Source organism: Pristis pectinata, chromosome 27 (assembly GCF_009764475.1).
Source record: "Pristis pectinata isolate sPriPec2 chromosome 27, sPriPec2.1.pri, whole genome shotgun sequence".
Lineage (NCBI taxonomy): Eukaryota > Metazoa > Chordata > Chondrichthyes > Rhinopristiformes > Pristidae > Pristis > Pristis pectinata.
Window position 1 is genome coordinate 30,983,360 of NC_067431.1, and position 27,307 is coordinate 31,010,666.

Consider the following 27,307-nt stretch of genomic DNA (forward strand, 5'->3'; position numbering starts at 1 on the left):
GAGGTCGAGAGGGTTGACAGCTTCAAGTTCCTGGGAGTGAACATCACCAACTGTCTGTCCTGGTCAAATCACGTAGATGCCACGACCAAGAAAGCTCACCAACGCCTCTACTTCCTCAGGAGGCTAAAGAAATTTGGTTTGTCCCCTTTGACTCTCACCAACTTTTACCGATGCATCATAGAAAGCATCCTAACTGGATGTATCACGGCTTGGTACGGCAAATGCTCTACCCAAGACCGCAAGAAGCTGCAGAGAGTTGTGGACACAGCACAGTGCATCACGGACACAAGCCTGCCCTCCTTGGACTCTGTCTTTACCTCTCACTGTCTTGGTGAAGCAGCCAGCATAATCAAAGACCCCACCCACCTGGGACATTCTCTCTTCTCTCCTCTTCCATCTGGTAGAAGATACAGGATCCTGAGGGCTCGTACCACCAGACTTAAGGACAGCTTCTACCCCACTGTGATAAGACCATTGAACGGTTCCCTTATACCATGAGATGGACTATGACTTCACGATCTACCTTGTTGTGACCTTGCACCTTATTGCACTGCACTTTCTCTGTAGCTGTGACACTTTACTCTGTACTGTTATTGTTTTTACCTGTACTACATCAATGCACTCTGTACTAACTCAATGTAACTGCACTGTGTAATGGATTGACCTGTACAATCGGTTTGTAAGACAAGTTTTTCACTGTATCTCGGTACAAGTGACAATAATAAACCAATACCAAAGAAAAGTTGAAGCTGCCTGCCCAAATTAATAATAATTTGGAATGCATACTCACAGTAAATGTGTTTTGGAGAAGAATTTATAGTAGTCTATCCCAGAATGAAAAACGTTATTAACTCACTCACACTGGGACCTGCACAACCCTCATTTCTTCTGATTTGCTGAAACAATTCTAATGGAATCAACAGCCTTTTCATCAAAATGGGCACTCTTTATGTAGAACACAAGCACTAATATAGTGGGCTACTTTATCTGGTCATCATTTAAGCTGTGTCACTTCCTTACTTCTCTCCAACTATGCACATTTTCCATTATACAATATTGGGAAAAACACAGGAACCCTAAATTGCTTTTCTCCTCCCTATCATAACAATACTGAGGTTATCCTTAGCCTGCAGCTGCTATACTGACAGATTAGATAACTCATCAGACAACACGGATTGAACCTGAAATCTCTGCAACGATTCGGGTGCTGCAGAACTGGAATCAGCATTGGCCAATGCTTCTTTAATCTTATAAACTGTTTGATGATTCTAAAAATATTGTCAATAATTTTTTTATATATTGTGGAACAGTCATTGGAGATAGGCAGGAAATAAATTCTACAATTATGAATATTAAGGTATTTGAATATCTTTCATAGTATAAAGGGTTTATTGAAATTAAAGGTGATAGCTCGTGCAAATGTTACGGGCCATCTTTCTTATTAATATGAAAGCCCATTGGGCTAACTGTGCAGAGCTGGGAGTAGGGGCTGGTGAAAAGCTCCTTTCATACCTGTCATGTAGTTGATGGACTGAATGGACACTTTCTAAGACGTACATTTCAATGTTTTGTTAGGAAAACATTGGGTTAAAGCATGCGAAAAGATTGGAATGTGCAATCGCCTTGTTCTGCAATTTCTGTCCTATTTCTAGATCTTTAAAATAGCTTGGCGTGCAGCGCAGATGTCTTCAATTAAATGTCATCCTGGGGGAAGAATGCCCTAGATCACCATAACATGGAATAGTTCCGAATTTCTTTCTTTTAAAATATTACCATCTATGATACAGTGGTGAGTTTCATACATAATTAGTTTCTAATTACTTCCATCAATCCCCTCAATAGGATACAGCATCAAGCTTTGGAACACCTCTCCACTTATCCAGAGACATTCAGCATCAAGGAACTTGTTAAAATGTCCAATAGTATTGCACTCTTGACTGAAGAGATGATTTCACTGGTCGCAGACTGTCAATTAAGAAATGCACATGATTGCTACAGGGTTCAAAATCAATTTGTTTTTCCTTACATACATCCATGCTCCAAAGGCTCTTTCTTAAGATTTTCTGCTCTCCCTTCTGAACCTGGCAAATCCTCAGGTAGGCACAGGGACACCATGAATCCTCTGATACTTCACCTAGATAAATTCATGGAAGAGTTCCAAATGGTCACCTGATTTGAGAACATGATGATTCTGTTCTCATCTAGAAACCACAGATTTCCAAAGCTAACGTAATTGTTTAGCAATTACAATGGAAACTCCAATCAATCATCTGGATGAATTGGATGAGTAGAGGGGTTTTCTCTATTTGTGGTTGAGTTCTATGCTGGTCTCCTTTCTCTTCCTTGGCATTCCCTTGGGATCAAGGATAACTTGATTCTACGCAAGTTGTGTGGGTTGAAGTGACTGATGAGGCCAATGTGCAGCCTGCAGACTATGCCACAGATGTGGCAGGATGTGCAGGTGGCTAATTTGGGAGGTGGTAGACTCTTACTGCTTCTTTGTGCTCTCAATGCATGGACTTGATTCTCAGTCCCATTCTGAGTGCTGCTTCTCTCTGTGGGGAGGCTGCACTTTTTCCAAGGAGGCTATAAGAACATCCTTGAACCTATTACTTGTTTACTGGTCACCTCTTATCAGAGAGCCCAGAACAGAGTGCATGTTCAGGAGAATGGTGTCAGACATACAAGTAACGTGGTTTACTCAACATAGCTTACCAATTAAGTCTTGCCCCATTGCTGGGGTTGCTGACCTGGGAGAGGATACTGCTTCACTTATCCTGCAGATCTTCATCACACAACAATTCCAACAGTAATCTTCTACCAATCTATCTCCATTGTACAATACCTCTACAACAAGCCCCTGGAAAATGTGGACCACTTCCCAATCTCAGGAGACACCTCACAGCAAAAGCAGATGTCAATGATAAATTCATCAATACCTTTAGCGCGCCAGTGCATCCTCTGGCCTTCAGAGCCACAGATCAAGACCTCTAATGTGGCACAAAACTCATGATCTACCAGGCAGCAGTGATCTATGTCCTCCTATGTGCTGCTGAGACTTGCACTACTTACAACAGGCACCTCAAGGTGTTAGACAGATACTATTAATGATGTTGTTGCAATATCCATGCTCCATTTAAGCCACAATGGGGATCAATTTGGACAAACAGGACAAGTATCACCCCATATCGGTCTCTATGAAATATTACTGCAGAACCATCAGGTAGTAGCAGGAACAGTATCCAGTCATTGGAGCCTCAAGTTCTTTGTCGAATGCAATCTGTTATCTAAGTCACAATAATTAATTTTTGCTACCAGAATAAGAATACAAGTAATCCAAGTAGAAGCAATTCTGGTACATAAGAATGTGCTGAGACTATCTGCTCTGCTCTGATATGGCAGACCTGTGGAGAACCACTGCAGAGCCCTTTAGAAACAGTGAATAAGTTGAGGAATGGAGAGATACTGTGTGCTTAGAGAGGCACCTCAGTAAGCAATGCAACACTTGGAAAGTCAGCACTTCAAAATTACAGATACACCCTGGACTTGTACATCATCCAATGAGGTTTTGTTCTAGGAAAGTGGTATCCTAGAATTCTGCCTACAATGCCTCACAATGTCATACAACTTATGAAAGACGCACACTTATATAATCACAATCTCAGCTCATTCCAGTGTACACTAAGCCAATTAAATACATCTGAAGTGTAATTAGGAAATACAACAGCCAATATGCACACAACAATTGTCAAAATCCACAATCTGATAACAGGCCAGATCACTCTGACGGCTGGCCATGGAGACAGGCTGGTTAGTTGCTATGAGCATCGTGGATTCTAGGCTTCCACACTGGCATACTGTAGTGCATATTGTACGTGTAGAACACACTGGAGGTCTGAAACAGGCCAATTTGACCTCCTGGTCCCTAAGCCCAGGCCACACCATAACATACTGAGCTGAGGGTCCCGTTATACTCATTATTCGTTTGTGTATCTGGCAAAGGGCCTTTAGTTGAATGAGGGTGCTGAACTCCACAACAAAGTGGCTTTTAAAAATTTTTTTTAATTAATACTAATGTACTAATGTATTTTAAATTACTTACATGCCAAATGTAGTTTTAATTGATTTTCCTTTTTTTCTATTGTTATGTTTTCTCCTGTTTCCAAATGATCATAGAAACATTTGGAAAGAGCAGAAAAGGCCTTTATCAGCATAAGCTGTCATAAGGCCATCTGGGCAGTCCGTGTTAGGACCTAGCTTCTGCCACTTGTTGATAAGTTGCCCCTTGAAGATCATTCCACTTCACGGAATGACAGCCACAGCAAGGCCAGCAGGACAAGGGAAAAAATGGTAAGTGTGACCATCAAGCAAAAGGCAAACATGAAGCATGGGCCAGTTCTGAGTAATCCAGCCCACTAACCAGATAACCTGCTTTTAAATGTTGGTTATGAGATAAGCATTAGCCCAAGACACTGGGGTGAACTTCCCAGAGAATGGTGCAGGTCCACCTCAAAGGGCAGATGAAGCCTGGCATAACATCATATCCAAAATATGGCATCATGAACAATGCAGTGCTGAAGACTCTTGAGGGGTCTGAGAACCCACTACTTTCAGTCTGAAGGGTAAACCATTGACCCAAGGCCAAGAAGGTTTGAACAGAAAAGCAGGTATCTTTTAAATGGTGACAGATTGGGAATTGTTAATGTTCACAAGGATCTCAGAGTCCTTGTACACGTCATTGAAAGTTAACATACAAGTGCTATAAGCAATTAGGAAGACTAACAATATGTTGGCCTTCTTTATGAGAGGATTTGAATACAAGAATAACAATGCCTTATTGCTATTATGTAGGGCTAGAGTACATGAACAGTTATAGCCTCCTGCCCTTAAACCAGATATCTCCACCATATAGGGCATCCAACAGATTCACCAGGCAGGCACCAGAGATGATGGGTTTGCCATATTAGAGACTGAGGAGACTAAGTCTACATTCTCTAACATTTAGAAAAATGAGAGGAAATCTCATTGAAGCTTACAAAATTCTCACAGGGCCCAAAAGAGTAGATGTTTCCCAGGCTGAGGGGTGAGAAACAAAAGTTGCAGCTTCAGAGTAAGGGGTAGGATACTTAGGACCAAGATGAGGAGACACTGGTGAATCATTGGAATTCTCTACCCAGAGAGCTGTGGAAGCTCAGTCATTGTGTTCATTCAAACAAAGATCAGTAGATTTGTGGATATTAAGGGAATCAATGGATATGGAGATGGTGCAGGAAAATGGAACTGAGATGGAAGATCAGGCGTGATCTTGAGGAATGACAGAGTAGACTTTAAAGGCAAGATGGTGCACTCCTGCTGCTGTTCCTAATTCTTATGTAACATATCAGCATGAGTACTTATGCTGCTCAGTTAAATTAAGAACTTCCACAAGCTCTGCAGGCAGAAAAGCAAATAAAAATGTTAGATGAATGAAAAATCCTTCAGAATGGAATTAAAAGTTAGAATGAGAGGAGGGATTTGAAGATAATCATAACTGCAAGCACTAATCCAACAACAAAACATTGTACTAAGCCAATATGCAACAATACAGAAATGAAACTGTACCAATATACTAAGGAAATATACACAAAAGAAAACTCTTAGGACACTAAATCGGTCTAATCACAAATACTATCCAAGTAAGTACTTCTTCCAAATATTTACTGGAAAGACATCAGCAACACATGTTTCATGAGTAGAATCCAAATGAATGCAATCATAAGACATTAGCAGGCAGGTTCAACAAGTAGTTAAGGCGGCAAATGGCATGTTTGCCTTTATTGTGAAAGGGCTGGAGTTTTAAGAATAAAGAGATTATGTTACAGGAACTACCATCGTTACTACCATCAGGGAGGAGGTACAGGAGCCTGAAGACCCACACACAACGATTTAGGAACAGCTTCTTCCCCTCCACCATCAGATTTCTGAATGATCCATGAACACTACCTTGTTTAACCCTTTCTTTGCACTATTATTTATTTTGTAATTTACAGTAATTTTTATGTCTTTGCACTGTACTGCTGCCGCAAAACAACTAGGTTCACGCCATACAAGTCAGTGATAATAAACCTGATTCGGAGTTATACAGGGTGTTGGTGAGGCCTCACCTGGAATACAGAAAAAGGGAGATAGAGGCGTTGGAGGCAGCACCAGGCTAATTACAGGGATGAGAGATTTGTCCTATCAAGAGAGGCTAGACAGTTTGAGTCCATATTCCTTGGAGTTTGGAAGAATGAAGGGGACCTTATTCAAACATGTAGATGTAGGGTAGATGCCAGAGTAGATGTTGGGATGTTTTCACTGGTGGGAGAATCACAGACAAGGAGACATAACTACAAGATAAGGGGCCAGTCATTTAAAACTGAGGTGCGCAGAAATGTCTTCTCTCAGAGGAAGGTGAATCTCTGGAATTTTCTGCCCCCGAGGGTGGTGGGGGCTGGATCATTGGATACATTTAAGGTGGAGGTAGATAAATATTTGAAAGATCAAAGAAGCGAGGGTCATGGGAACTCCACGAGGAGCTGAGGCCAGCATAGATCAACCATGATCATAAGACGTTGGTCAGACCACATTTGGAGTGTTGTGAGCAGGTTTGGGCCCCCATATCTAAGGAAGGATGGGCTGGTGTTGGAGAGGGTCCAGAGGAGGTTCACAAGAATGATCCTGGGAATGAAAATGCTAAATGTATGAGGAGCGTTTGATGGCTCTGGGGCCTGTACTCACTGGAGTTAGAAGGATGAGGGGGGATCTCATGAAACCTACCGAATATTGAAAGGCCTGGATAGAGTGGACGTGGAGAGGATGTTTCCAGTGGTGGGAGAGTCTAGGACCAGAGGGCACAGTCTCAGAGTAGTAGGATGTCTCTTTAAAACAGAGGTGAGGAGGAATTTTTTTTAGCCAGAGGGTGGTGAATCTGTGGAATTCATTGCCACAGACAGCTGTGGAAGCCAAGTCATTGGGTATATTTAAGCGGAGGTTGATAGGTTCTTGATTAGTGAGGCATCAAAGGTCACCGGGAGAAGGCAGGGGTTAAGAGGGAAAAATAAATCAGCCACGATCGAATGGCAGAGCAGACTTGATGGCCGAATAGCCTAATTCTACTCCTATGTCTTATGGAATCATGGGGCAGGCTTGAGGGCCTGGTGGCCTAATCCTGCCCCTTTTCCTGTGTTCATCTGTTATCACTCTGAGTTAACGAGGTTTCTTCTAAAGTCCTGATTGGATTTAAGGGTGATAACCTTATATTCATGACCTTTAGTTGTTCTCATCCCTACAAGTAGAAACATACTCTCTGTATCCACCCTATCAAAACTTTCCATAATCATTTTAAAAACCTCTATCAGGTCATTCAACTTCTTTTCTCAAGACCTGACATAAATTCACTCGGATTTCCAGTATCATCCTTCTAAATCTTCTCTGCACTCTTTCCAGTGCCTCTATAACATGGTAACCAGAACTGTGTACCATAATCTCCGTGTCATGTAACCAAGATTTAACAGGCTTAACACAACTTCCCTATTTTTCAGTTCTATCACTTTGAAAATACAACCTGGTGATAAGTTTTATATGACCTTTCTAGTTTGTCATGCCACTTGTAGTGAATATCTGCCATACCTAGAAATACCATTGTTCCTCTGCATTACCGAGACTCACTCCATGCATTTTATTTGTCAATCAATTGCCCATTCTGCCAGTTTAAATAACGTGTTGTGTCCTTCTCAGTACAGACTTACCACCTCCATCGCTAACCAACCCCCTCCTCCAACCTCCAACTCCAAATTTGTCATCATCTGCAAATTTGAAATTGCGTTTGATTCCAGGATTTAAATAATTTACAATGTGAACAGTGAACAGGAGTGATCCCAGCACTGGTTTACAATATGAACAGGAGTGATCCTAGCACCAGTTTACAATGTGAACCGTGAACAGGAGTGATCCCAGCACTGGCTCTTGTGGAAAATCACTTCCATTTTCTTTCACTGCAAAGCTGCTCACTACTCCCACTCAGCTTTCTGTCCAGCAGTTAGCTAACAACCCATTCTGCTACCTGTCCCATGATTCCCACCTTATTCAGTAGTCTCAAAGATACATCACCAATGGCCTTTTGAAAATCTAGATAAACTACATCTACTGTATTATCATTGTTTACTCTGTTACCTCCTCAAAATAATTCAGTAAGCTTGGTCAAGCAAGGTTTTCCCTTGAGAAACCTATGCTGACAATTCATTTTATACCTTTCATTTCAGCATTCTCAGCCTATACTGCCTCAGAGTTTAGAAGAACGAGAGGTTCTCTCTTTGAAGCACACAAAATTCTTACGAAGCTTCACAGGGTAGACACAAGAGGGACTGCAGATGCTGGAAGTCTGAAGCAACACAGAAAATGCTGGAGGAACTCAGCGGGTCAGCAGCATCTATGGAAGGAAATGGACAGTCAATATTTCGGGTCAAGATGAAGTCCTGATGAAAGGTCTTGACTCAAAACGTTGACTGTAGGAAAGTGGTGCTGACGTAAAGACCCATTTCACATTCCATCCAATTTGTTTCTTTATCACAGTTAATCTGGGCATGTCTTATGAGGAAAGGTTGAGCGAGCTAGGGCTTTTCTCTTTGGAGTGACGCAGGATGAGAGGCGACTTGATAGAGGTGTATAAAATTATGAGGGGCATAGACAGAGTGGACAGCCAGCACCTTTTTCCCCAGAGCGGCAATTGCCAATACCAGAGGACATCCATTTAAGGTCAGAGAAGAAATGTTCAGGGGAGATGTCAGAGGTTTACACAGAGAGTGATGGTGGTGGTAGAGGCTGATACAATAGGGGCATTTAAAAAGGCACATGGAAGTAAGAAAAATGGAGGGTTATGGGCTGTGCAGGAGGGAAGGGTCAGATTGATCATATATATGAATTGGCACAACATTGTGGGCTGAAGGGCCATACTGTACTGTTCTATGTTCTATAACAGGCAGTTAACTTGCAACTGCTTGAGTTTTTGCCTACTATTTAAAGTTAAAATTAACCTCTGTGTCACTGGGCAATCCACCACCTATGTTTCTGTTAAAAGCATCTTGTAACAAACATTATTATGAACTCTGATTCTAAATATCTCTATCTTAAGCATCTCTGTTCAAATAGACTTCTTTCCCAGAGCTGACATTATATCACACAGACAGATAATGATATAAAAATTGCCAACAACTCACAGTGCAGCCCACAGTGTTGAATTTATAGAATGCCTTTTATAAGACCCGACATCCAAAACTGCTTTCTCGCCAGCAAAATACTTTTGAAGTGAAATAAATGTTAAAACATTGCAGATACAGATTTGCACACAATCTTCTCCCCAAAACAACAATATTCTTTGGTGACATTATATTCCCCAGAATACCTGGGATCATGTCCCTGTCTTGAATTTGTGTGTCGCAAAATCTTTTCCATCCAGCTGAGTGTACAGGTTTATCATCTGAGCGTTGGGGTGTTGTATAGCAACTTTACAAAGCACTGGTTAGGTCTCACTTGGAGTATCGCGTGCACACAACAGCAAGGATGCGATTGTGCTAGAGAGAGTGCAGAGGAGATTCACCAGAAATGTTACCTGGATTGGAGGACTTTAGTTATGGGGAGAGATTGGACAGGCTGGGTTCATTTTCCTTGGAGCGGAGGAGGCTGAGGGGTGACCGGATAGAAGTATATAAAATTATAAGCAGCATAGATAGGGTAGATAGTCAGAATCTTTTTCCCATGGTAAAGGTATCAAAAACAAGAGAGAGGAAGGAGTTTTAAAGGGGATCTGAGGGGAACTTTTTTTTTAAAACACAGAGAGTGGTTGATATCTGGAACTCACTGCCAGAGGTAGCAATGTAATCAGATACAATCACAATGTTTGAGAGGCATGAAGACAGACACAAATAGGCAAGGCATAGAAGGATACAGTCCTAATGGAGGCAAAATGGGATTAGTGTAAATGGGCAAAAAGGTCAGTGTGCACAAAATGAGCCAAAGGACCTGTTTCTGAGCTGTATGACCCTACGACTCTAGCTGGAAGATTACACTTCCTGAAGCGCAGGACTCCCTCAGTGCTACACAAATGTGACGTCTTGGAGTGTTACTCTATCTTCTTCAGAGCCGGATTTAAATCTACCATAGTCTCACCCAGAGATACAGAGTGTTACCAACTGAGGCAGAGCTGACACCACAACTTCAACACACTGGCCCAACCAACTAAAGAATACTTTCACATTGCAAGTTCTCTGCACATTACAGTTTTTATCTACTTCAGGGTAGATTCAGACCTCTACTCTCATTTTCAATTCCATCTTTTCCCAAATGTAACATGTGAATCACCCCAAACTGTTACATCAGGCCAGACCATGTATAATCTCTAAAGGGAAAAGTAAATCAAAAGGGACACCAGTTATTTTAACAAAATTCTCCCATGTCTCTGAAAATGTAATGATATATATTTGTGTTATACTGTTTTGTTCAATTTCTAACTACCTCTACATATAACTTTTATGAACCTCTAACCCATAGTTAATGATAAGCTTTACTAAATGTAACACCAAATATAGAATAGTATGTTATTGCTATGATTTTATTTAAGATTCAGATGTATATACATTAATTCTAGGTTACAGTTCAGATTCAAAGTTGCAATAGTTCAATGTGCAATGGGATTCCACCAATGATTCAATGAGTTTATCAACAGATTAGCCAAGGCATACACATCAGGATGGTATAGGTTTAATTTAACCCTTCAATGACATAAACCAGGTGCTGCTACAATTAGTCTCACTGCTCCAGATTAAGTGGTGGGGAAATAAATCAGTTGACTTCCTTGTCTCGGATCACTATGGTGGGAATACAGTTGGAAATATGTCCACACATGGGCATCAAGGAGAGAAAATGTTTCTTTTATGTAGTATCATTCATGATGTCAGGATGATCTGACTACTTCAGCACTAACTAAAAAGTCTGGTCACTACTGCAACCTAGGGAAATGCAGTCACCATTATGCACAAAAAGGTCCCACAAATAGCTGCTAGGTACATGATCAGGTAATCTACTTTTGAAATGTCGTTGAGGGGTAAATGTTGTCTGTGATATGAGGTATGTTATTCCCTGGTTCATCAACAGCTTTATGGGGCTGTTTCCAGCTCACTTTAAGGTTTGGACAAAGCTGCACAGAATATACAGACTTTATCTTCCCAGAAGCAAGAGGAAGGAGTGTCACTCTGAGCAAAGCTTGATGCTGATGTGTTACAGGCCACCTCATTGCTTATCATCAAACTTCAGTCTTCCAGACATCAGATGGAAATGCTTCAGACTCTTGTGTCAGTTTAAATTCCACACAAAGTTCTATCTTTTTAAAAATTGCTCTTCAAAACATATTTAAACAAAACAATTCAGAGATGAAAAGCAACTTTTACTGACTAGTGTTATAAAACAAAGAAATTCCTGAGTTCCACAATGGAATGTTTAACACATTTAACTGGATGCACACACAAGTGTAAATGGAAATAGCTAAACTCCTTGAAATAAAATTAAGAAAGCAATTCATTCATAATTAGGAACTCTATTACCTTGGTGAAAGTGGTGGTGATAAAGGCATCTGTTGGCCCTCATACTGTTTCACCATTGCTCGAACACTCCAGGATGGACTTCCAATTTCCTCCTCGAAGCTACAAGATACAAGACAGTCACACCACTCTTCACTGAATAATGCAAATCTAAATAGTAAAAGGTCATTCAATTTCTGATCAGTCTCCAAAGTTCATAAATGGTAGGTATAAAAACAGAAAATGTCGAAAGTACTCATCAGGTCAGGCAGTATATGTGGAGAGAGAAAAAAAAGTGGTAGCATTTCATGAGAAATACCAGGGTGGCCCTTTCCTTGAACAGAAGTTAAATCACCACCTTTAGCCTCACGCTGCGCTGCTCATTCTCAGTTTGAATAACTTCCCCTTTGACTTCACTTATTTGCTCCAAATAATATTTATTGCTATGGGAATGTCCGAAGCCTAAAACCAAAATCTGTCACTTTGCCTTAAGACAAAAATAATTGACCTGAAATGCAATCTCAGAGGCTGCAGGGTGACCAGATAGAAGTATACAAAATTATGAGAGGCATAAATAGGGTATATAGTCAGAGACTTTTTACCAGGGTAGAAATGTCAAATACTAAACAGCATAGCCTTATGGTGAGAGGTGGAAGGTTTACAGGAGATACACAGGGCAAGTTTTTTTTACACACAGAGAGTGGGTAGGTGCCTGGAATGTACTGCTAGGGGAAGTGCTGAAAGCAGATATGATAGTGGTGCTTAAGAGGAATTTCGGCAAACAGATGAATAGGAATTGAGGGAGATGGACCATGTACAGGCAGATATGCAGTTTAAATTGGCATCATGCTACATTCTATCTTCTTTTCTTTCTCTACAAACACAGTCCGACCTACTGAGCATTTCCAGTATTTTCTGTTTTTGTTTCAAATTTCCAGGATCCACAGTATTTTACTTCATTAACAATGATGTTTTCTTGGAATGCTTGCTAAATGTTAAGCTGCAAAAAGATTCAACCTTCAACACTGAAGTTTATATTAAAATATAAGCAGCCAGCAGAGGGCACCGTTGTGACACATGCTCCTTCATGGGCTGGTGATTCACAAATAACTACTCCCTACAGCATTTAGGGATCAAAAATGAGTTGTGCCACACAGATATTATCTATACCTGTGGAAAAACAACTGAACACATCTCAGCTGGTTTTCTGAATGCCTCCCTTTAGAAGCACAAGGACCACATTATTGGACACCAGCCTTTAAAAGAGCACTGTGCCTACATTACGTGCTGGGCGTGGAGAGAGCAACCACAGCAGCAAACCCAATTTAATTTTTAAAACTTAAAGTTAATCTCTTTAACACATGTCCAAAATGGGTGTTATGCAGATAAAATTCTGCTTAAATGCAATGTGGATTGTTACAATAAAATACAATTAAATGCAGTAAGACGATGTAAGTTGTTGTAAAACAGGAGGACCTTGGAGTAGATTTTTCTCTGAAAGTTGAGTCACAGAGTCAGTTCAGGTCTTAGTTGCCCTGCTATAGGAAAGATGTTATTAAACTGGAAAGAGTGCAGAAAATATTTACAAGGATGTTGCCAGGACTTGAGGGACTGAGTTATAGGGAGAAGTTGGACAAGCTCAGACTTGATTGCTTAGAGTGTAGGAGACTGAGAGGTGACCTTACAGAGGTGTATAAAATCATGAGGGACATAGACAGGGTGAATGCACTCAGTCTTTTTCCCAGGGTTGGGGAATCAAGAACTAGAGGGCACAGGTTTAAGGTGAGAGGGGAGAGACTTAATAGCAGCTTGAGGGGCAATTTTTATTTTTTTACACAAAGAGTGGTACGAATGTGGAATGAGCTGCCAGAGGAAGTGGTTGAGGCAGGTACAATAACAACTTTTAAAAGACAGTCAGACCGGTACATGAATTGGAAAGGTTTAGAAGGTTATAAGCCAAACACTAGCAAGTAGGACTAGTTTGGATGGGACATCTTGGTCAGCATGGACCAGCTGGGCTGAAGGGCCTGTTTCCATGCTGTATAACTCCATGGTTGAGAGAGGAAAAATAAGACCCTGATAGAAAACTTAAACTTAAGAAACAAAGTGAACTGCAAAAAGAAAATAAAATAATAAAGACAAATGGAGATCCTTTACACTCAGAAATGGAAGAATGTATAATGGGATATTGGTATATTACTGTCACTTGTACCAAGGTACAGTGAAAGCGTGTCTTGCATACCGATCGTACAGATCAATTCATTACACAGTACAGTTACATTGAGTTAGTACAGAGTGCATTGAACAAAGAAACAGCAGAGCAGGTGAGCAAATACTTTGAAAATTAAAAAAAATGTTAGAAATCAGAAACTAAAACAGAAAATGCTACACAGAACGAACAAATGGTTGCAGACCCAACAAACTGACAGTTTCTCCTTCCACACATGCTGGCTGGCCTGCTGACCTTTTCCAGTATTTTCTGTTTTTGAAGCACATACTTTGGTTCTGTCTTCACAGATGAGAACACAGTTAATTTCACAGAAATGCTAGGGATAAAGAATTCAAAGGAATGGACAAATTAAAGGTAATTAGTATTGATATAAAAATTCTGGGGAAACTAATGGCATTGAAAGCCAGTAAATCCAGAGACTGATGATCCTGCATCCCAGAGTACTAAACCAGGCAGCAATGGGAATAGAGGACAGGTTGGTTACCAACTTCCAAAGTTCCATAGATTATGGAACAGTCCCTACAAGTGGCAAATGTAACCCCAATATTTAAAAGAGGGAGAGAGACAGAGAGGAGGTATAATTGGGTCTGTTCGGGGTGGCGGGTAGTGACTAGTTGTGTAAGTTTGCTTATGTCAAGAAATTGGGTGGAATGGATTGTGAGGATGTCACAAAGAGACTTCAAGGTAATTCAGACTAGTTGATTAAGTTAGCAAATAGATGGCAGATGCAGTCTAACATGGATAAGTACAAAATAATCTACTGATATTAAAAACAGAAAAGCAGAGTATTGTAAATGGTGAGAGATTGGGAAATGATGACGTACAAAGGGATCTGGATCTGAAAGCGAAAATGCAGGTGCAGCGAGCAGTTAAGGCAAATGATATTGCAAGAGGTTTTGAGAAAGTCTTATTACAGTTATAAAGGGTCCACGTCGGGCCAAACCTTTAGTACTGTGTGCAGTTTTGACCTTCTTATCTATGGACATATTTGCCACAGTGGATGTGCAATGGTTCACCAGACTATTCCCTGGGATGGCAGGATCGATGTGCAAGAAGAAATTGGGTTCACTTGAGTTTAGAGGAACGAGAGGAGATCTCAGTGAATCACGCAGAACTCTGACAGTGCCAGATGCAGAAAGGGTGTGTTCCTGGCTGTGGGGAAAGTCCAGAAGCAGATGTTATAGTCTCAGGGTATAGGATACGGGATAGGACTGAGATGAGAAATTTCTTCACTCAGAGGATGGTATACCAGTGGAGTTCTCTATCAGGAAAGACCATGGAAGCCAAGTCTTTGAATATATACAAGGAGAATGGTAGATAAATGTGTACATTCAAAAGGCATCGAGATACGTATATTGGGAGGAATTGAGATAAAGGATCAGGTGTGTTTACATTGAATGGTAAAGGCCGAACAGCACTGCTCCTGACATTTGTGTCACCTAATAAAACAGATTTACAGTTTGTAGAGATTTCAACCATTGTTGGGATGTAGTGCGCTTGTGATATTGGACAGAATCAGATTTATCATCACGAACTGAGATGACATGAAATTTGTTGTCAGGTTAGGTTACGTACAAAGCCACAGTGTGGTTTAAAATTATCATTATAATTTTGCACCTGGTGCTCTCACCACACTGAAAACACACATTGAAAGAATTTTCATTTTTGTTTAAAACCACATCTAATTCCCAAGTTGGAAAGCTCCCAAAATTGCTTTGTGCAAAATAATACTGAATTTTAGTTACTTCATTCCTCACATTTTTGAAATTTTAAGTGATCTGGCCTATTCATATCTTGGTAGACTGTAACACAAAGACAGAGCAGTCTGAGGCCTGGGAACAGGCTGGCTGTTCAGTCCATCGGCTGTGAAATGGTGTGGTGTCAGCAGTGACAGAAATACCTGAACACAGGCAAAAATGAGTAGAGTGGAATCTTGTGGCACAAATAACTATGGGTAAGATCGTCAAAGTTTTAGATTTTAAATTACTTAAGGAAATTTATGTCTAGGTTGCAATTACAGCTACTGCTCAATTTAGCACTAATTCTGGGAGCCAGGAAAACATGGTGACTGTATGCAGAAATGAGTTCTGCACAGTTATTGCGAATTAACTTGCTTTGAGGATACCAAAGTTAGGAAAACATTTGCAGATTCTTGACCTGTGGAAGCTTTATTGTCAACTTTGCCAAGAGAAATTTTCTTTCATTGCCATATTTTTTTCCATTGATGCGTTTAATTCAATATAGAAAGTGGCAAGTTATCTTACTTACTGTTTCGCTGATGAGGATGTTGGGCAGTCACTTCCTGACTGATCCTCTGGGTGCAGGACATGAGCTCAAAGGCCAGTCCTAAGCACCAGCCTTAAATTTGGCTTTTGAGATGAAAAGTGCATCTCTGAAAATCTGCCAATACCAGCAACCTCTACTTCGTACAGCAAGAATTGGATTGAGTGGGGTTGTAGCTCACATGCTTGTATCGGTCATGAGACAGCTCACTTCAGTGACTGAGGCAAGAGGATCTAATTCTGTCTGCATATTTTATTAAAGCAAAAGAAAAAGGACAAAGAAAAGCAATTTCAGTTTCACACACAAAGCATCCTGTTGTAGTGGCTGCAAGAAATGTGTCGATTTATTCTCTGTAGTTGCTCAATTTTGTCAGGTGCATGGAATCTCCTTTGTCTGATACTTATGAATTTAATTGCCATCATAAAGGAACACAAAGCAATTGGACTTTTCTGGGGTAGGGAACATTTCACATCCGTATCAAAACACCACACACACCAATGAAGTAGCACTGAATTCCCTGCTATCACACAGGGAACAGATGCAACACCAAAGAACCTTGACTCACCTCTGAAACTCCTGTTTGTATCGAAATACCTCCCGCCCAGACCGCGAAACATCTTGACGAGCCTCAGCGAGAGCTGCGGCAGCACTCTGCACCATAGCTGTTGCAGAAAGTGGCCTGTGATTATCCAGTGGCACAGCAGACTTGCTCCCCAGGAGAACTGCAGACCTCTGGCTGGCTGACCTAACACCAGATGGTTTGAAGTGAGCTGCCAGAGCTAAAATCAGTCTCATCACACATTTCAAGTTCCCTTCAACGATGTCTGTTCAATCAAGAAAAATTAAAACTTTTAGTTCCAGTAATCCCTTGACTTCCCCCCCCCCCCCACTTATACTTAACATTTTCTTCACATAACAATATCTCAATTGTAAGGGGATTAATGAGAATGGTCCAGCTTCTCTTACACTGACAGCTATATTGGAATAATGTCGAGATTTATGCTTGCAGCCCTTGCTATGAAGTCACATTTGTGACTACTTAGTTGGCTGTCAATTATCTCTATGGTCAGAGAAAGCTTCACACCAGTCACCAATATTAAACTTGAATAAACTGGCATACCTGAAGATCCCTCATTTGCTAAAAATTTGGCAATGCAAAATTCACAATAGTGGCGGAACCTGCAAAATTCACTCTCAATATGACTACAGAAAGATAAATCCATCAGCTTAAGTCAGTGTTCCTGCCACTATCAAACAGCTGCCATAGAAATCACACTTAGGATAATAGCCCATTCAGCATTTTCCAGCTATAAGTGCAGCCACACAAATTGATCACAGACCAATGCTTGGGTCAGTTTTAAGGTGACCATCATGAAATATCAAGTTCTAGTCCAGAACATCTCTGCCAACTTCCATTGAAGCCTCTGTGCCCTCTACACTTTCTATAATGCACAAATGAGACAGAATCATTCCCCTCATTACTAACTGAGATTATGGATTCATATCCTCATTACTCAATGTCAACTAACTAGCTGGCCTAGTATGAACACACACTGTCTTATCAGTGTTCACAATATCCATGGGATCTACTTCCATCTCTCTTAACAACATTCCAACCAAACTGCTGACCACCCAGTTTGTCTACCTAACCACCCTGCTAGCTGACACTAAATTGTTCACTCTGCTCACTTAGGACACCTTTATCTTAATGACTACTCCTTCCAAAGGCTCTACTTTGATAGCTCTATCCCTGAAAGCTAAGCCAGATTCTCCCCAATCCCTCTCACCCCTGATTTGCAATTTCCTTTTATTCTACAAAAATTTCCCAGTTTGCACCTATTTTCCAATAGCATTACTGCACCCATTCATCTGGACACCAACATCCTGAATATTACATATACAACTCATTAAATTACAGAAGTGTTGTACTTACGGCCCAGGGATAGACAATAAACCAGATGTCCAAAGCCCATGCCTAAAACTGGTATTAGGCAAGCAACTAATGGTCTAATACCTATCTGAGATGGTCAATGCACAACTGGGTGCCCTGAGCATGGCCACAACATTTGCATTCAGGGAACACAGGCATTTTCAGAGGAACTCAAAAGCATCTGTGGAGAGGGCAATTGGCTTAATATTTCATGTCATTCAATGCACTTCCAGCATTTTCATTTCATATTTTTACTATCTGCAGCATTTTGCTTTTGGATTACTGTTCTCAAAAGGAGAATTGCTGCCAATAATTTTATCCATTATCAGAAAAATTCAACTCAACTAAAACAAGGGCAGACCTCAACCTATTCTACACCAGGTCCTACTTACCCATTATCTGCAAATTTTCCTTTGTTCCCAGTTCCCCTAGCAATTGCACCGTAATATTTTCATCACTTTATTGCCTCACTTCTAGTCTTTCAAGCACCTCCCCATCCCGGCAAATTCACAGTTCCTCTGAATATTGCTGTTTGTAGATTGCCCTCAACCCCTACCTTTGCATCACCATGAATGACCATGGCTTTACTACATACACTCAAGCCTTTGAGCATTTATGCCTAGACATCTCCTTCAAACACAAGGTCTCTAAACTGGCTTCCGGCCAGCCCTACTCCTTTACTCCTCTTCAAGTCAGGACATTTGTCCAAACCTCATGAAGCACCTTAGAACTTTTTTTAAACCTTAAATGCACTACAATAAAAGGAAGATGTTGTAGACTCACCACGAGCTGATGTCTGGTGCATACGAATCTTTTTGGAGGCTATGAACTGTAGCACTTTCTCAACATTGTCTTTCATTTCCTTATGGCTGCGGGGGTTGAAGCAAACATCACTGATTTGCTCACCAGCTTTGTGAGAGAATAAAAGACAAATGTTTAGAAATAATAAAATTCATATATTAAAGCATTTTTTTTGAAAAACATGTATGGATGTGCGCAAAATATCTCAAGCCTTAAACTTCTAACATATTCAGCTGTTCTAACCTCCTAGTCAAACAAAAGCACAGGTAAATGCCCATTATCTTAAAAACATCAACAGACATCTCTTCACAATAACAGAAGTCTCTGTCATGTGGAACATTATGTCACAAAAATCCAAACTCTCAACCTAGATGTCTGTTGCAGTCACGAGCTTATATAAAGCACTGCCCTTAAAGTTAACATTGCTTTAATGAATATGCAATGTCAACTTTACATTAAGACAAAAATGTTTTCCGTAAAGGTTTCTAAATACATCTTCCAGAGGTCTTTTTTTGCCCTTTTCCTTCTTAATTGGTTGAGCTATACCATATCCTACATTCAAGTTGTCTCAGACCTAAATCAGTTTTGTTATAACTTGGATTTCTGTCTACTTGCCTTGGAGGCACCCAACTTCTGACAGCAATACTCCTGCAATTAATTTATTTGCCAAGGCTTTGAAACTGCATTCCCTCTCTTGAAAAGTATTGTAGTAGATGCCCCAAACAATGTTTTTGCACAAGTGGGAAAAGGAGAGAGAATATTCAGGGTCTTTAACTCTGAGTCTGACAACTGTCTTCCTGTTGTCCTTCACAGAAAGGATCTAGCTAGTAAATGCTAGAAACCCATCTATGTAAATCCCAATACATAGACATGATTATCAAAACATCTGGACATGAAGAAAGAATTAAAAATGTTCCAAGTCCAGATTCTGATGAATACAACTTGCATATACTAACCCACAATCTCCACAAGATGAGTTAGCACCACTCCATCCCGCAGATCTTGCCGCAAGTCTTGTACTGGATTCAATCCAGGCTTTTTCTTTAATTGGGAGTTGACCCACACCACATAGGACTGCAGCTGTTGCTGTGGTACAAGAAGAATAAATTTAATTTCTGACTATAATCCATTTTATATCTCACCAATTGTGCCATACTCACTTCATGTACCCACCATTGTTCTCTATTAATTGGGACTCTGACCATATATTTCAATCTAACTATACATCAAATCATCTATTTCCATGTTTATAGCATGAATAATCTAAAGAAACACCTGAAAAAAAGGAACATTAATATTTTTCAAAGCTGTCATTTTAGTCTTACAAAGAATACATCCTAGCTCATGTCCCTGTCACCAATGATTGAACTGTTACTATGTTGGGCATGGCTGACAATAAAAAAAAACTTGATTACAACTCTGCAGAATTGAGTGGCTCATCAGTTAATGCACTATTCTTTCATTTATGAAACCTAGATTTTAATCTGGTCTATGAATTAATACAATGAAAATGAAAAGATTTCTCTACTGGTGGTAAAAGTGGGTTTGTATTGTGTCAATCCAGTTCCCAGTGCAAACATTTACCTTGTCACGAATTCTGAGTTTTCAAATACATTTTTGCTATCTTTCAGAAGGATACTCCCAATGGACACATAACAGGCGAGTCATCGTAGCCATGTTTTACTCCAGAAAAGGTCAATAACCTGCTTCTGTAGATTCCACTAATGACAGCAAATTAGGAATGCAGCTTTTTATTCTAAAAGTAATTATTAAACTAATTGCACACTTTAATAGATTGGGACAGAGTTTGTTTTTCTAAAGTAACCTGCTACTTATTCCCAGCAATGATAAATAAAATTATTTTCAGTGAAACAGGACTGGGAGATGAGTGAATATGAGGGACATGTTAGACTTTATTTAATTACTGGATTTTAAAATCCCCATTTATCATGATGGGATTTGAATGCATCTCTGGATCAAACATCTAGGCCTCTGCATACTGGAGTAGTTTAGCAACCTAACCGCTATACTACCACATCCAAAAGGGAGGCAGCATAATGGATAGCAAAAGTGGAGATACAGCAGAGACCAGACAAGAATGAAGACAAGATTACAGAACTAAGTTTTGGGATGATCTTTAAAAGGTGAAGGAAATAAAAGATGAGAATTGTGGAGCACATGACCAGAATAACAAAGGCTCATTCACCAACGCTCAAGTAGACATGATTCAGATTCAGAAACAGAAATCACATGCTCTCAGATGTCAGATGGGTTTGGAGAAAGTTACTTTGTTTAGGTGGAATAAGGGCATAGGTTAGGATTATTGTAAACAAGTAACTTAATGCATTATGGATGGAAACCCAATACAGGCTCGCCATACTAAAAACTTCTCTCATAATCTGCCATATGCTAAATCAATACTTACTGAGAGTTAGTTCCACTGGCAAGAAAAAGCAAACCTGGGTGGTTCACCATTATTATATTTTTAAGACTGGTTAAAAAAAAGACTACAAATTGCAGACTTGTTTTAAAAAAATTACAAAAAGATATCACTGTTTTGATGGAAAGGCACAGTATAATTGAATCATTAGAAATTGTCAGGGCAGGAATGCAATATTTAGAAATCATACTGACTATCCTATCAAAGGCACAGCTGCAAATTCATCCAGCACAACTAGTGGAGAGAATCATCAAAAACTGACACAAACATACTGCAATGCCCTCTCAAATCAGACATCAATCTGAAAACTGTAACAAAGCTGTCAAGTACAAAACGTCTGCACATGATGGTTCTTATCTTAAAACACGAGGATAAATTGAACCATATCCACTTCCACTCTATTAGTCTTTGATCTTGTCAGTAACAATTGTGAGCATCACTAAATTAATTCCAGCATATTACATTAAACATAGATCCAACTAAACATATCCTCAAACCAATCAGCCTAAAACTGTGCTGAAATTTAGAACTATTGGACAAAGTACAATCTTCATGTACTCGTACATTATAAAAAGAGTAATTTTAGGCATCATGAATTTTTCACAATCTTACGATGTACCAAGGCACATTCAATCAGACTGTATTACTTTTGAAGTATTCTATGCTTTTGTACCTTATGTACCTTTGCATGCTATGTTGGCGCCGGAAGCGTGGCGACACTTGCGGGCTGCCCCCAGAACACTCCACACAAAAGATGCATTTCACTGTGTGTTTTGATGTACGTGTGACTAATAAAGATATCTTATCTTATGGAAACACAATAGCCAATTTGTCCACAGCATATCTCCATAAATAGAAGTGAAATAAAAATTAAGGACAAACTTTAGCCACATATTTTATAACCAATGAAGAAAATAGACAATGTCCCAAGGAGTAGGTTAAAAACTTCTTCCATACCTCTAGCAACAAGACATCCCTCAGTACTCCACTGCCTAGGCTAAATGCCCATATCTTTAATTCCCTCTGAATTAAGGCTGACACGCAACAGAATAAATAAAATCAGTAACCACTGAGAGGAACAAAGTACCACAATTCACAAATTTATTTGGTTAATGTCCTCAATGAAATTCACAAGATAACTATCATTTAAATATTATACAAACCTCAGAATAAGCTACTATATCATTTTAACAACTAGTACTTTTCTTTGAAGTTTGTGACAGTGGTTCACATCAAAATCAATGCACAAACTCATTAGAAACTAACACGCGATGCACGTAACCTAGAGTTGAATTGCAATAACATTTTTTCAGAAAATCTTAAGAGTGGTTATCTCTGCTTTAGTAAGTGGTCCCCACTAAATCCTTTACATTACTACTCAATAAACCTACATAAGTCAGGAGAGTGTATATAAAACTGGTACTGCCAGTTACTTTCTCACAGAAAAGAAATAGCTTGGATGTGGAAAACAAATCAGGAACCTTATCCCACATAACTAAATATTAACATTAACACTATAATCTAGGTTCATTTTCCTCCCTCATTATCTAAATTCCAATTCTTTCTTTCCTCTGTACTATATTCTCATCCAAATATAAAGATGGCAGTTTAATCATCATTTGGTATGTAATGAACCATTCAAATGCCTCTCCAATCCCCACCAAAATTGAAGAGAAAGATAAAATCTTAAAAGATAATTTTAAATTCATTTACTACCTAGCTGCTGCTCTCGGTGTTGCTCAGGTTATTATGCTGGCACTCATGATGTTTGCATTTATTTCCATGCAATCGGGTTTTATAACACTCCTTGTAAATGAAATAAAACAAATTTATAATTATTCCGTCAATAATATAATTAGGGGGTTAAAATTACATAGTTTAACTAAAATTACCAATAAAACACACTTAAAATAAATATGTATACAAAATTTGCATTTAATATAGTTCTCTTTAAGTAGGTATGTACCTTTTCACAATACGTAATGCTGCAAAATAAATTATATTTCTTTCTTTCGAATCTAGTGTAAAAGTAAGATATTTTTATCTCCAGTGTATAACTGAGTTTCAGGATTAAGGCCAACAACTTTCAGTGACTGCCCTCGTACTTTTTTAATGCTTATAGCAAAACTTAATTGAACAGGGAACTGAAATCACTTGAATTGAAAAGGTAGAGCAGATGGGATAACTGGTATCCAGGGGATGAAGACATTTTCCCCAACAGCATTACCAGTCATTATTGTAGCCACAATTACATGTGGTAGTACTTTTTGAACTAATAACCTTTTGCCATTGCGTAGTATTGGTGGATCCAAGTTTCTGAGTAGCATCATTGGAGCTCCTTTTAGTTCAAGATTATGCAAGGGCACACCAGGCAGTAAAAGAGAATTTAAAAATTCAACAGGAAAATGTACAGCCTCGTCAATATCTGTCACACTGTCAATAGACATATATTGTACAGGTTGTCCTGAAAGCTTCAAAAGAGATCTTTACTCATGGCCTGTGCTGCGTCATTTTTTGGTGCTAAATTGCTTTTTTCACACAACCATTAATAATTCAAATAGTATTGAGTGACATTAGGGAAAACAGCTTGCATCAGATCATGAAGTGATATAACAATTTGGCCCAAGTTTTTCATCAAATTTTCACCAGATTTTTCTGTTGAATCTTCATTTTAATTTCCCCATTTCCTAATTTAAGTAAATTTGAAGCAAACTCTCTCATAGATGGATTGCCTGTCAGATGCACACTCATATTGGTTTCCAAGTGTAATCATTTAACATTTTCCCAAATATATGATGCATTAATACAGGCTTTCAATTCATCTACTTTAGGACTTCATGGAAGTACTGGTAATTTGATGAAAATCTCCAAATAGCATCAAGGCAACACCTCCTATTAATTTATTATCGTGTCTAAGATCTTGCAATGTTCGATCTAATGCTGCAGTGACTGCTTTGTGAACCATCGTACACTCCTTCCAGTCAATAAGTTTACAATATTTAAGAACTTTTTTCCTTTGCAGTTCCCCAGCCAATGTTACATGTTGGAGTCTCCACATCTGACAAATTTAAAGGGAGTTTAAAAGCCAAATGCGCAGTTTTCTACTGACAAAAGTGTTGAAGCACTGTCTGATTATGCCACGTCCAGGTCAATCACATTTTGTCTTGGAACTTGAGCCGAAAGTAGCATAATGTAACTTTAGCCGAAAGTAGTAATGAGGAAAGTTCCTCCTGTTCTACCAGAAGCATCCTAAACAAAATGCTTCTTTGATCACTGTAAGCACCTTCTATAATATTATCTGAAGCATTTCTTTGGTATCTCATTTAACTTGGTTCTTTCTCTGGGATACATTCATCTCATTGGTTTAAATCACAGCTGGTCTCCCGCAGAAACTTAGTGCACAAATGTTCAGTTTCTCTTTGTGATTCAGGTACACCAAAAGTACTTAGGTCAGGTCCACCCAAATATGTAGAACCTCAAAATTAGATCTAAAAACAAGCTCAATTTCCAATGGGTAAAATTAAAATTAGGCCCCCTTTGGGCAATGAAGGTGCATTGCACATCCTTATGCTAAACCTAACTTGCATGCAAAGTTTCAGATTTTCAGGATGCTTTGTTACTGAGCTATGCACGGGACATACATATCGTTCTTATGGCACTCTACAATATCTCATTCTTTTTCGGCAAGGCAATATGGATATAATTTTGAACTGAGACAAATAAACTCAATTTTAAAACAACCAACTCAAAAGGGAATCTCAGCAACATACCTCAAAAATAGATCTGGAAAAAAAAATCAGCAATTTTCAATGGGGAAAGTTAGGCCCCCTTTGAGCACTGGAAGTCCTTCTATGGGGTTCTTTCGGAAACAAAGAATAATGCTATACCTAACTTACATACAAAACTTCAGATTTCTAAGTTGTTTCGTTACTGAGCTGTGCGCAGGACACACATTTATTTTGTTATATATCTTTAGATACAGAAATAGTTTCATTTTATTTTTTTAAACATTTTATGAATTTGGTAGAACATTTCAGAGGCAGAGTAGAAATCAACAGCACCACTATGTTGTGTGTTACCAATCAAGGATGAATTTCTTGACAGTCACTTTTTCATAAATAAGCATGTATAAATATAATGTAAAAGTTGTGATATATTTAGTCGAGGGGCAGTGGAGGATGTACAACAAACTTCAGAGCAGATGGAGCTTCCATGGCTATTGTTGTCACAGCATTCTACATGGCTGCATACTGGAAATGTAAAATATCCTGCTCACCATGTGTATTACTATAATTTTATTTCATATACAATAACAGATTAGTGAATCCGCATTTCCTGTGTGCAATGGTCACCAGAAATCTGAGACAACAGTGCTGAATGAATCATATTAGCTTCCAAATGCTGCAGTCATCTATAAGCCAACTATCATTTGCATAAAAATTAACAAACGTCCTTGTCACAAAAATGTGTGTCTTTTGTGAGAAACATTTTGAAATGGCCTTTCATAGCATTGTTCACGAATTAGTGGTACAGTTAGAGTGCAGCTTCCTGCATCTGACAGCTGCCAACATTGCTGGAGTCCCTCCAGCTTGGAAACTCTAAAACTCAGGGTAATTGAGAGTCTACCACAGCTGCAGAGTAGCTTGGTTCACCCCAACCCCCAGCATTCTGTGAATGACCAGATGGAAGCTTCCCCTGCTCGGGGCCTCAAAGAGAAATATAATACCAGCGCCATTCATTCCAAATTGCACTATTAGGACCGTCTGCCTGGTCGTAATGTCTATTGAGCACAGCCTGTTTCCTTTGAAATCTGGTGGTCTCTGCGAAAATCAAGACAGATTGATTTTCACTGATATGCACTAAGCTTGTCATTACTATTCCGTGTTATACCCTATTGCAGGGATCACCCAGAGAAAGCAAGTATGTCTAACAGTTCTTCCAATTTACTTCCCTAACAGTTGCTACAATGTGCCCTTGGATCCTTCATTCCATTAACAGACAGCTGTCCTTGCCTGCGTACGCTAACACATTAACACATATCCATCGTAGATTGCTTCAGAAATTTGCTTCTATTGACTTCAGAGGAACTGAAGCTCAGAAGATGAGCATATATAACACATATTTTATCATGTGCTTTGCACATGCACAAGGATAAATTTCTATTTCAATACATTCAACAATCTAGGCTGTGCATGCTGGGAATTCCCTCCCTAAACTGCACAGCCTCTCCCACCACCACCATCCCCTCCCCTCGCACACCCATTTAAAGCCTTCCTTGAGACCAAATCTCTACCTCCAAATATCTCCTTCTTTGTGCTGACATCCATTTTTCTGCGGGTGACTTTTCCATGGAGCATCAGATGTTTTTCCATGATAAAAACGTAAAATGAATGCAAGTTGTTGTTTTGAATACACATAATTATACCCAAAGGTTCATTGTTAAATTTTAATTAAATGTGATTAGCTTACAGCACAAAATAAATTGTTCTCATTATTTATTTCATGTGAATTAACATTGCTTGTACCCTTACAGCTGGAATTTTAAAATCGCATCTGGTGAACTTACAGGGCAAGCTAATCACGTCTCCTGAGTTTCTTAAAAGTAAATATTTCTTCTTTTCTTAATTATGTACTGGTAGCTCCCATAATTTTCTAGTGGTTCAAAGTATACGGACAAAAAAAAGCAAACAGTGCAGAAAGACCCAAAATTTAGGTCCGTGGTGAATTAGTGGATGTCAGTCAGGATATCGGTTAGAAAGGCTCTCTCTCCAGATAACTATCCTGCTGGAAGAGCTTATGTTGGTCTATCAGGAGGAAAGAGCATTCCATGAGCTGTTATATCCCACACAATGAAAGACCTTATCAACACACTGGATTAAAAAGAATGACACCTAAACTGGTTATTGGAGAGGTGAGTGGTATCTGTGAATCTGTACCTCAGCAATACTAGGTTAAGACAATGGGCAAATTGGCAGTTAGGGTTCTACAATGAGACTCAAAATCCTCATGTGGTGAAAGATGTCAATTAGAAA

At 39.4% G+C, this 27,307-nt stretch overlaps 1 protein-coding gene across 6 annotated transcripts in view; it reads right to left on the bottom strand.

The window, feature by feature from the left end:
* Window positions 1–27,307, bottom strand: part of LOC127583741 (dixin-like) — a 115,005-nt gene that overhangs the window by 53,151 nt on the left and 34,547 nt on the right. For 4 of the 6 annotated variants that reach the window (XM_052040035.1, XM_052040034.1, XM_052040037.1 and 1 more), the window contains 4 exons: window positions 19,792–19,921; window positions 18,818–18,943; window positions 16,670–16,928; window positions 11,616–11,714 (listed from right to left, as the gene is read on the bottom strand). In XM_052040035.1, coding sequence (XP_051895995.1) covers window positions 11,616–11,714; window positions 16,670–16,928; window positions 18,818–18,943; window positions 19,792–19,921 — 614 coding nt within the window. Of the gene's footprint in view, window positions 1–11,615; window positions 11,715–16,669; window positions 16,929–18,817; window positions 18,944–19,791; window positions 19,922–22,991; window positions 23,082–27,307 lie in introns of those variants that run through there. The other 2 variants (XM_052040036.1, XM_052040038.1) reach the window with 2 other exon arrangements.